This window comes from Artibeus jamaicensis, unplaced genomic scaffold, assembly GCF_021234435.1.
Source record: "Artibeus jamaicensis isolate MK-2021 breed Jamaican fruit bat unplaced genomic scaffold, CSHL_Jam_final contig_444, whole genome shotgun sequence".
Taxonomy (NCBI): domain Eukaryota; kingdom Metazoa; phylum Chordata; class Mammalia; order Chiroptera; family Phyllostomidae; genus Artibeus; species Artibeus jamaicensis.
The window spans coordinates 7653150-7664965 of record NW_026521831.1 but is presented as its reverse complement, the minus strand read 5'-3'; the positions used below and the strand labels follow the sequence as shown (position 1 = coordinate 7664965).

The 11816-nt window shown below is 54.9% G+C and overlaps 1 protein-coding gene across 1 annotated transcript; it reads left to right on the top strand.

Moving 5' to 3' along the window:
- Window positions 1-1996: 1996 nt before the first annotated feature.
- Window positions 1997-11119, top strand: CCDC197 (coiled-coil domain containing 197). The gene is made up of 7 exons (XM_053666091.1): window positions 1997-2244; window positions 3460-3542; window positions 5071-5261; window positions 6672-6782; window positions 7573-7692; window positions 7913-8029; window positions 10904-11119. The coding sequence occupies exons 1-7, from the start codon at window positions 2057-2059 to the stop codon at window positions 11048-11050; spliced, it is 957 nt and encodes a 318-aa protein (XP_053522066.1). The 5' UTR covers window positions 1997-2056; the 3' UTR covers window positions 11051-11119.
- The last annotated feature ends 697 nt before the right edge of the window (window positions 11120-11816 follow it).

The following is an 11816-nucleotide window of genomic DNA, read 5'->3' as shown; positions in this document are numbered from 1 at the left end:
TTCTTGAGGATAGGGACCCCGATGAAAGGCTGCTGGGGAGAGTTTATCTGCAGGGTATCCCTTGAATTCCTGCTGCCTGAATCTGCAGGGGTGCCCTGGGCCCTGTCCTCCGTAAGTCTGGGTCTTTAGCTTTTCTTCTCATTCCATGCCCTCCCTGGTAGCCTTCCACGGTGCCTTCTTGGCCCAGAGAAACCCGGTGGGTTTCTGTTGCAGGCAACCAGACAGCCTGGCCCATAGGCCCCGCCTCCTGCTGACAGCTTCTCCAGGCGGTCCCGAACCACACCTGCTCTGGCCTTCACCTTCTCTTTCTAGGGATCTGCCTGCACACACTTCTCACAGGCCATGCGTGCCACTTGGTGCCTCTGAACCTTTGTCCCTGCCACTCCTCTGCCAGGAATGCTCTTCCCGCCTCCTTTACTCATTCTTGTCCTCAAGAACCACCTCGGACATGGTCAACTCCAGCCCTCCTCCCCACCCCCAGGCCAGCTCTGACCTTCCAGGCAGCCCTGGGCCCCAGGCCTCTCTCCTCTGCCCCTGCATTCCCCGCCCTGCCTGATCCCAAGGCCAGAAGCAGGCTCCACTCGCCTTCCTTTCTCAGTTGGTGCTCAACACATGTTTGATGGGCTCCAGAACGGGGGGGGGGGTTAGACAGAGAAGACCCCCCGGGGCCCACTCAGGGCCTCCTGGGCCAGCGGGGACTGGATCCATTGCCCCCTGCCATGTGGGGAGTGTCAGATGGAGAAGCAGTGCCATCCCAGAGTCCCAATGAGCCCCACCCCTCTCACCTTGCCCTCACCCCAGCCCCACGAGGCATGGCTGGGGCCCAGGCTTAGGTCCCAAAGGCTACATTGCTTGCCCACTCCCCTGCCCTGGCATGGTCTTGAGCCGTGGGCAGAGCTGAGCCTTCGTGGGTTGCTGAGTGCCCAGGCTGGAGAAATGCCCCAGCTGCAGCCACCTGAAATCTGGTAGAACGAGGTAAGAGGGCAAGTGCCAGCAAGGCCAGGGAATTTGGGCAGCCCACAGAGTGGGGCATCAAGAATGACCCCACTTTGCCTACCCGTGACTAAGCTTGAGAGAAAGGACAAAAATAGCCCAATTTCCCCTAAAGCCACCAATGCTTCTCCACCCTTTCTCCTTGGAGCGGAACCCGGGAGGCAGGAGTGGGGAGGGGCGGCACAGAGCCACGGAGATTCCAGCCCTTGCCCACAGGTGCATACTGCAGCAGACGTGTCATGAGGACAGCATTGTGATGTCATGGCCCGTGGTGGCTCTGTGCTCCTGGAGTTGTGAGTGAGTCAGCTGGGCCCCTTCCTCCTTCCTGTGTTCATGTAGGTACGTTTGATGCTCTGATGCTTGGGGGAGGGGGGGCTGGAAGAGCTGAGCCTGTGGCCCCTCCCCTTCTCTCCTTGCTTCTCCCATGGGCTGGGGCTGGTCCAGGAGATGGCCAGTGGGTGGCACCCTTGGGGAGACTTCCTTTTGTTCATAACTGGGAGTCAGACTTGGGCGAGTGGCCCAGGAACTCTTTGCAAGCCTGGGTCAAAACTGCCTGTTCACTAGGCCACCTTCCCGGCTTGACCATGAGCCTATTCAAAGTGTCCATCTCGGCCTCCAGTCTAGCTTGCTCTGTGATGTGGGTTAAATGCTTAAACGGGTAGAGGGGAGGGTGTGGGGATAGGTAACAAAGGTGCCTTCTCCCTGTGGGGGCAGCTTTCTGGACTCTATCTTGGGTGCCATTGGAAACCTACACCTGTTGGAAGTCCCAGGCATCTTGGTGCCCTTGAGATTTGGTGGTGGCAGGGCGCTCCCACTATGGGCAGCAGGGCCATAATGCTGCTAGGGACTGGCACGTTTGGCCCCTCTCTAGCTGGGATGCAGCTCAAAGACCCCAGATTTCAGAATCACTGAATCCCAAGTCCAAGTTCAGTCCTGCTGTATGTATGTCCTTGAGCTGGTCACTGGATCGCCTCTGAGCCTGTTTCCTTTTCTGTGAAGGGGGAGTGTCATCTGGCTTCCACGGACTATCAGGAGCATCAGAAGGACAAAGCTGCTGCCCCGAATGTCACTGTTGCCTTTCACCTTCTTCCTGCCTGGCCCCCATGGCCCTTATCCTCCAGAGCAGCCCGGCATAGTGAGAGCAATGCCAGTGACCATGGACACAAGCCAGGGGACTGACCTGAGTGACGCTGGTGACAAGGACACATGCCTGCAGGTGCTGTCACAGGAACTCTGCCAGCTCCAGGCCAAGTACGAGTTTTTCCAGGGCCCCCCCGCCCCCCCATCCCAGTGCCACTTGCAGTGAGCTGAGTGGCTGGGACTGAGCCAAAATGCCAGGCATGTGGTGCCTGGAAACAAAGGGGGAGGGGCAGCTATGGTGAGGGGGCAGGGCTTGCTCCTGTCCCGTGACCTCAGACCCCGGGCCAGTATCAGCCCTCCTCAGGCACCATCTCCCATCACGAAGGGATGGGAGGGCTGTGGGCAGCCACTGCTGAGCCCCTGTCAGCCCAGACCCTCTGAAATCAACCTGCAAGATTGTCACCTGGGTCTGAGTGGAGACCTGTGTCCTTCCAACGGCCTCCACCTTTGGCGGCTCCACAATTTCAGGTTGCCCACAGATGCCTGAATTAGATGTGAATGGATGTGTCTGAGCAATTTGTACGGAACATGGTCCAACCCTTCCATCAGATTCTGTAAGGGCCTCCCAGCCCCAGTAAGGCTTGGCTTGTGGCTCACAGGGCCCCACAAGGTATTTGTAGGAAAAGACTATTTTTTCCTGCCTTTTCCAGGGCTGTGTGGGTAAGAAAATGGGGCCTGAGAGGAACAGCCGCTTGCCCTGGGTCACTCTGCTGTCACTCAGAGACACCTCTGTGTTGGCTCCGCCCACCGGCCCTGGCAGCCTGCTCCGCCTGCTGCCCTTGACTGCTGGTTTGGACTAGGCCCAGAGCGGCTCCGACTCTAGCCTAGGGGGTCCCCTAAGAGTCAGGTGGCTGGGCAGCAGCATGCAGCCTTTTCCCCGCCAAGGGCTGCTGGGACCTCTGACCCCAGCCTGAGTGCTCACGGTGTGCTCAGTTCCCCAGACAGAGCCCTGGTCAGCCTGGGAGGGAGGGCTTCTCATTACCCCCATTCCAGAGGGGCGCAGAGAGATGAGACACCTGCCAGGTCTCCAGCCAGTAGGGGCTCTGGCCACCCACCACCTGCTCAGCCTCCAGGAGAGGCACCGCAGACCCCCGTAGCAGAATGACCCGGCTTCACTCTCCCCGGGCCCCTATTCTTTGTGGCTCGGTCTGCTCAGCAGTAAACTGTGGATGGAGAGACTGAAGCCGGCGGCCCACCGATGGCGGTAGCGGCCAGCATGGTTCTGAGCAGGAGACCGCAGAGGGTGGCCTTGTCAGGGGTCCCCATCCGGAAGCCTCCCAGCCCCATTCCCATCCTGGCTCACGCCTCACCCCAATGTCTCCACAGGCAGAGGAAACTGAAGAGAGAGGTCGAGAAGCACAAGCTTTTTGAAGACTATCTGATTCAGGTCCTGGAGAAAATCCCCCAGGGTATGTCCGAAGCTTCCTCAGAAAGCCCGTCCTTCTGTGTCCACTTCCTAGACTCGGGACCGGAGCACCAAGCGTGGTCTTCTCGAGCCTCAAGCTCCAGTCGGAATAGGGCTCCACGGAGGCCAGTGCCACCGTGTTTAGAAGGGTACAGGTGCTGAGCCAGCCTGCTCAGGGAACCCCGGGCCAGCCAGCGCCGGCCACGTGGCCCGTGGCAGGTTCTCAGGGATTTGGTTTCTGTGGCTGTACAGTGGGAACAGCAACAGCGAGGTGCGCTAGGTGAGCTCACCCTTCATATGCTTGCAGCGCGGACCCGGCATTTAGGCAGCGCCCAGGAAGTGCGCGCTGTTATTCCTCGTGCTTCGTTTGTCTTTGGATTTGGTTTGTGTTTTGCTCTTGTCGACTAAAATTACACAGCCATCTGAATGCGTTTATGTATTTTGCATTGCATTATCCTGATTTATACCAGAGTCCACTATTACACATGCTGGAAACTTGTTGAGGGAGGGAAGGGAACATACACATTTTTATTGTCATCATATTATCAGTTCAACATCATCAATAATCATAAAAATAACTATTACCATTTACTAAATATTTAATCTGTGCTGAGCTCTGTAGTAAATCTTTTCTACTCTGAGTTTCTGGGAACTGTGTCTCCGGGCTCAGGGAGGTTAAGGTCGTTGCCCAAGGTCTGCCAGCCGGGAGGTGATGGGGCTGGGTCTCAGGCTCTGGTCTGACTTCATAGCCGCTGCACTCGGTGCTGTGGCGCTGTGGGAGCCCCAAGAACTCAGCCCCGGAGGTCAGGGAAGGCTTCACAGAGGAGGTGGCTTCTCGGGGTCACCAAGGAGTTCTGCAAAGGAGAGTGGCATCGCAGGCAGAGGGAAGAGCACAAATTTAGGCTGGAGATGCGCCCTGCAGGGTGGGTTTGGAAGTGGTGAGCTCCAGTGTGCTGGAGCGCTGGAACCTGGCAGGGGCTGCTGGGAGCTGTGCTGGGAGGGTGGACCAGCACCAAAGAGCCTTGAGCACCAGGCCAAGCATGGGGCTTGAGGCAGACCCAGCCCCCAGTGCTTCTTCTAGCAGCTTCCTGGTTTGGGGTCTTCCTAACTCAGCACCTCAACCCTGTTCAACCCATCCAGAATGGGTGACCATCAGAGCTGGAGACTGCACCATGCAGGGTGGCAACAGTTCCTGTCCCCTTCTTTGAGGCTCCCCCAATGGGCAGTTTCTCCTCAGAGGCAGTCTCCTGCCTCCCTGGGCAGCCCAGATGCAGAATCTGAGACCCCACTAGGCAGCCTTTCAAACGTTGTTGTGTCTTTTGAAGAGGCGGGAGGTAGCTGCTGGACCAGCCCTTCTGTGTTAGTGTCCGCCCTGCACGGGTTGTCTGGCATCCCTCCACTCTGGGGCTCTGGCTGGAATTCTGGGGCAACAGCAGAAGTCCCATCTACCTTATTAGCATCAGTCGCTGCAGGGAACAGGTGGGGACCCCCGTTCTCCTGCCCACCCATCCCCCATGATGCTGTCTCCTTAGACTACAGTGATGGGGAGGAGCTGGAGGAGATCCAGAAGGAGGGCCTGGTGGACGCCCTGGTGGAGCGCTACGAGAAGCTCTTCACAGTCAGCCAGGACATCCAGAAGCACCTCGAGGCCTTCTCCAAGATGAACGAGGCCATCCACCAGAGCTTGGAGGCCATTGAGAAGAGCCATAAAGCTCTTATCCCGGTAACAGCTGCCTGCAGCTGGCCCATTTTCCTTGGCCCAGAGAAATGGGGTGATAGGAACCCCTGCCCCCCAGCACTCTCCGGAAGGCCTGGAGCAGTGGTGGTCTGTTGGGTAGCTCCAGTGGGGCTGCCACTCCAGAGACTTGCTCCGTAGCCTTTCCTCTCCCCCTCTGCTGGCTGGGGGTTTCCCCTGAGGCTCAGCTTATGTTTAAAAGGTGTTCTTCACGGTAGAAAAGCCACAAGTTCTGGATTCAGACAGACTGGGGTTCAAATTCCAGCTGAGCCTCCGACTAGATGCATGGCTCTGGGCAAGCCCCCACTCTCTGGGCCTCAGTTTCTTCCTGTCAAATGGAGGCAATGCAACCTAGCTGCTGGGCTGTTGAGAGATAGCGAAGTCAAACTGCCTCAAAGTTTTAAGTGCCCCCAGAAGTTCTCTCTCTCTCTCTCTCTCTGGTTAATCTTATAATAAATAGAACTTTCACAAAAAGGATGGGCGCGGTAGGCAGAAGAGACTGCCCCGTCAAAGGCATGGCATGAAAAATGTGTGTGCTGTAGGTGGGGCCTGGGGATGGAGGTGAAGGGGACACCGGATGGAGAGGAAGAATGACAGGTTGGCTGCTTCTTGCCAAGCACCAGGGCATGACATCTCCAGCGAGCCTCTTCCCCCTGGTGGCAGCACTGAAACCTACACCCTTCTGTACCTTTTTTTTTTTGAGAACCTGCCCCTTTGTGGGCAGGGCCTGCGTAAGCACTAGACATGCTTTACCTGTTTCGGCCTCACCCTGGCACCTCCTCCGGGCAGGTGCTCCTACCCCAAGGGCTGAGACAAGGGAAGTGTGTTAGTGCAGAGTTAAGTTACATCTTTATTTAAAATTTTGCTATTTTGTTCATCACAGAATTTTTTTGCATTAACTTTGTTTTTAAAAAACACTGCATTAAAATATTCTTTATCTTAATTGCTGAGGTTTTTCTGACGCCCCCTTACATTTTGCCCCTTAGGCCCAGCCAAACTGTTCTTGCCACTTTCAAGGAGAGGAAACTAAGGGCCAGAGAAGTTAGGACACTTGTGTCTGTCCTGTGTCTTCAGAAGACACTCCATGGGGCCTGGAGGTGGCACTGTGCTTAGCACAGCCTTGTTCCCGGTGCCCTCCCAGTGACCCCTGAGGCTGGGAGGGCACAGACCATGTCCCTGGTGACGATGGGGCACAAGATACTCTGGGGCTGAGTTGGGATTCCAACCCCATCGGCCTGGACGTGCCCCCTGCTGCATTTCCTGTGCCCTGAAGGGCTCTGACCTCCCAGAATTTTTTCTGCATCCCACCCCCATCATCACGCAGACCACCCTGGGCGGTGCCTCTTGGGGCCTAGGCAGGCTTGCTGCACTGAAGTGACCTGGCCATTCTCCCCACAGAGCCTCAAGGTCCAGCTGTGTCAGCTGCAGAAGAGGTATGACCCCGGGCAGCAGCAGCAGTGCCAGTCAGAACAAGATGTCACCTACCAGAAAGACACGGACAGCTGTAATGTGAGTCCACTGAGCTGGCCCCGGGGTACGGTCAGGGGCTGGGGGCGGCTGTCTCCTCACCCCCCCAATACCACCCCTCCCCACTTACCAACTTGCTCTCCACAGTGACCATTAGTTTTGAAAGGGCTTCTTTAAGATGGGAAAACTGAGGCCACGGATAGTTATGGGCCCAGCTCTACCAAGAACCAGAGCTGGACCCCCTGTCCCTGGGCCTGGCCTGTGCTGAGCACTTACTCAGTCCTGCTATCCTGCTTGTGATTAATAATAAAATGATAACATTTAGGTGAGTGGCTCTTGTGCACTATCTTCAGTAATTCTTGTATTTCTTTGACCAGGGAGTGCTTAGGCCTGCCCCAAAATAGATACTCCTAACTGGTCTTGATTCTAACCCATTCCTGTTGCACAGATGAGAGAAGCAATGCTCAGATGTATGAGCCATGGCTGAAGTTCATGACCAAGGGCCAGGATCTCTGAGCTCAAGCTCTCAAGCTGTTTCTTCCTGGCCTTGGAAATGTGAACCAGTTACCCTCCCAACCCCTAGGCCCCACCTAGTTCTCCAGCCTCAGGGGCTGCTGGGAGGACACAGAGGGAGGCCCAGGCACAGAGCTGCTCTGGGCATGCTCCACCTGGGCGGGTCAGCACATGTAAATGTAAGGCCTCCTCAGTCCTGTGGGATCCTAATTTGGAAGCCGTGAGAGTTGGGGTCTGTAGGCTGCTGACCTCCGGCCACGGAGCTTAGACAGGGAGCAGATTTGCCACAGTTTCTGGAGCCCCTTCTGGTCTTTTTAAGGTGGGAAGCAAGGCTGCCGCAGCTGAGTGCCACCCTGGAGGCCTGGAGGCCAGCCCTCTGGTGCCACCTGGAGTGAAGAGCGCTGGGTTCCCCCAATCTCCTGCCCAGCCCCTGCCCCAGGTAGGGACCTCGGACCCTGGGGGGAGGGGGGCTGATTCAAGCCCCTTTGGGGGTGGAACACAGACCGGGGTGAGAAGGTGCTCCTGGCTCCAGGACGCCCAACCTGAGTGAGCTGGGGCCAGAGGCCAGGGGCTGCTGGGAGAGGGCTTGAGCCACTGCCTCTATCCTCCTCTTCCTCCTCCTCCCCTTCCTCCTCCTCCTCTTCCTCTTCCTTCTGCAGAACCAGCTGCTCAACTACGTGGGAACTGCCATCAACAACATGGCCCAGCACTGCTGTTCCTCTGCCCATGTCGTACCCAGGAGCATGGGCCTCTTCTCCAAGCTGGACCTGATTCAGGTGATGGCTCCCTACCTCCCAGGCTGGCTCCAACCTCAGCCTGTCCTGAGCAGTGGCTCCTAGTGCTCTTGTGTTTAGCCCTTATCAACCCCTCCCTCCACAGCCTCATGGGCACGGTACAGTGGGTCTCCAGGTCTCTATTAGTCTCTCAACAAACTTGTGATGAGCACCCATTAGGTGCAGGGTCAGAGGTGGATGTCAAGGAATTCCTGTCCTGCCTGGTCTTTATGCGTGACCCCACCCTGGCACCCCACACTCATACACACACAGTGTACACACTCTTAAAGACAGTCCCCTGTGCTCTCTGCACACCTAACAACACACACCATACGCTGACACACCTGCAAACTCACCCACTAAAATGCACACAGACGACATCACGCATTCGCACATGCACATGCTGGGAGGGGGCACTTCAGTGACCGAGAGAACCTGCGTGCAGGGCGCTCAGTTTAAGCTGAAGTCCGCGGAACTTTCCCTCCTCGCTGCCCCCGCTGAGACCGAAGCCCCAGCATTCATAATGCTGATGCCGCCATGACAGAGAACACGTGACCTCTGATCGGCGTCCTCTGACCACAGAGCATACCTTTTAAAATTTTTAGTAGTTTTATTGTGATATAATTCAGATACCATCACATTTCTCACTTCAGTGTTTTCAGTACAGAATGGCACAACCATGCTTAGTATCTAATTTCTGGATATTTCATCACCCGCCAATGCACTTTGCATCTGGCCTCCTTCACTTCCTAGAATGTCTTCCAGTTCCGTCCATGTGGCAGCGTGAACAACACTCCACCCCTGTAAGTGACTGAATTATAGCCCATTGTTTTGGACAGCCCACATTGCTTTTATCCGTCCGTCAGGTGACGGCCGTTTGGGTTGTTTCTGCTTTCTGACTATTATGAATAATGCTGCCATGAACACTCAGGAACACATTTTTGTACGGACACATCTTTTCATTTGTTTTGGGTACATACTTAGGAGTGGAATTTGAGTTATGTGGTAACTCTGTATTTACCATAATATGGAGGAGCTGCCATGCTGTTTTCCAGAGTGGCTACATAATTTTACAAGCTTATGGTCAATATATGAGGCTTCTAATTTTCCACTTCCTTGTCAACACTTGGTGTTGTCTGTGTTTTGTAATTTAGCCAGCCCGAAGGGTGTGAAGTGCTGTCTCATGGTGGTTTTGATTTGCATTTTCCTGATGACTAAATGTTGAGCATTTTTTCATAAAGTTTTATTGACTATTTGTATATCTTCTTTGAAGAAATATATATTCAGATCCCTTGCTCAGTTTTTAATTGGATCATTTGTCTTTATTGTTGAGTTATAAGAATTCTTTGTCTATTCCGGATACAAGTCCCTCATACAATACATGATTTGAAAATATTTTCTCTCATTCTGTGGATTGTCTTCTCATATTGATGGTGTCCTTTGAAGCAGAAAGCTGTCAATTTTGTTGAAATCCGATGTTTTTATTTGGTTGCATGTGCTTTAGGCCTCAAACCTGAAAACCTACCTAATTCAGGGTCGTGAAGATTTATACCTAAGTTTTTTTGTAACAAGTTTATAGTTTTACCCTAATATTTAGGTTTATGATCCATTTTTAGTTAATTTTTGTGTATTTTACAAGGTAGGAATCCAATTTAATTCTTTTGCTTAAGGATATTTAGTTCTCATACCATGTGTTGAAAAAAAACTGTTCTTTCTCCATGGAATTGTCTCCTCGCCTTTGCCAAAATCAGTTGGCCACCCATGCAGAGTTTGTTTCCACACTGTCTAGTCTGTGCCCCCGGTCTAGCTGTCTGTCCCCCCAGCCTAGTTGTCTGTCCCCACGCCAGTACCACACTGTCTTTGACTGCTGGAGCCCTGTCGTAAGTTTTGAAATCAGGAGTGAGTCTGATGACCTTGTTCTTCTTTTCTGAGGTGGTTTGACTCTTCTAACAGGCCTGCATGTCTTGCACCATGCTTGGATGTTTGGTGGCTGGGTTTCAGGTGTGGCATGACCCGAGGTCAGTGGCACCCTCGAGGACCTGGCCTCGCCACGCTCCCCGTCTGCTGTCTTCGGCCTTGGCGTCCTCCCAGGTCATAACTTGCTTCCCTGCTTGAGGCGGGCTCAGTGGAGACATTCAAACAGCACCCCTGGCTCCTCTGGACCCAACATTGCCCAGTGGCAGCAGTAAGCAGGGAGCAAGCCTGCAGCCCACCCAGTCGAGAAGGACTTGTCACAAGAGCATCGCAGGCCGTATCAGGGCCACTGTGTGGCAGAGCTCATCGGTGGCATCTGCGGGGGGGTTTCACTCCTTCAGGTTGCAGCATGCATGACACAATTTTGAAAGAGGCCATATTTGTATAAATAGTCACAGTGTATCAATTTCATCTCCTTCCCAAGAAAAAGGAAGAAATGTCCGGGGGTCCCAATGGCCTCCTGTAATTATCACTCATCCTGGGTTTAGAGTCACCTGCATGAGCTCAGCACCGTGCCAGGCAGAGTTGGAGGTGGGGGCGATAAAGGGTCACCTGTCCTCAAGAAATGAACACGGCTCAGAGAGGGAGGTGAGGGCAGTCAGGGTGTGCTCCATGGAGGGAGCAGTGGTCAGAGGCAACCACACTCAAAAGCCACACAAGAATCTAGACTCTGGGTCCTCCAGCTCTGCCACCACTGGGCTGCGCAGCTTCAGGCAAGTCACTTCACCTCTCTGACCTAGCTTTGCTTATTTGCCAATTGTCACCGATACCATGTCCATTTCAGGGCCCTTGTGAAAGCTAAAGGGGATGTAAGCAGATTTTGATGGTGCCTTGGTCCCTGGGAAGTGGTGTCAGGATATAAAGAATGGTCAGGTGAGAGATTTATTCCCCCTCCCCCCTCAGGCATTTATGTTGGACAAAAAGGAGACCGTGAAATTTATCTTACTGCCACGGAACCCAGAGTGTGCTGATCCCGTGACAGCCTCGACGGCCAGGGATTCGGAAGGTACCCCAGGCCCTTCTGGAAATGTCCGAGGAGCCAAGATTTAATCCCAAGGACACCCTTTCCCGGCACCCAGATTTCAGAGTGCTCCACCGGGTGCTGACCTGGCCGGCGGCATGCAGGCCTTCCAACATCATGACCATGTACTGACCTGCGGGGCCTCCTTTTCTCACTGTCCTTGCCTCGCCGGTGGGTGGGAGCCAGCCTGGGGGCAGTGAGAGGGCAGTGGTGGGGGGTGCCACTCCCCACACTGGGGGATTGGTGGGGATTCAGGGGAGCTCTGCCTGGGACCACAGGTAGGAAAGAGGGGCTCCTGAGCTGGAGGCAGGTGCCCGGTGGGGAGTCCTAGTTGGAGACCTGCCACCAGGAGCCAGGCCTCCCTTTCCATCATTGGTGGGTCCGTCTGAGACCCAGGCGCTTCGGATGGATGCCTGGCTGTAGGGAACGTCCGAGGCACAGGAGCTCGTGCAATGAGCCGCCTGGAGCCACAGGAGGCACGGGAGCTCGCCTTGCCCACGGCAGGCGGGGAGCACTGAATCTGCAGGGGCATTTCGTCACCGGTCCCGGAAGCAGACTACCAAGCCGATGCCTTCTGCCCACACCTCTGAGGGTCCCAGAGTGCCCAAATAAAATGCCATTCTTAGGGAAGCCTTGGCAAGGCGAAGCCCCTCTGCAGGCTGGTTTTCCCACCTGTAACATCAGGTGAGAGGACCTGTAAGGGAGTCGCCTCTCCAGACAGATGTTCTAGGTCAAGGCTGGAAAAGCGTAGTCTGCGTGGAAGGCACTGGTCTGGGTTTATTGTCAGGGGGGCAG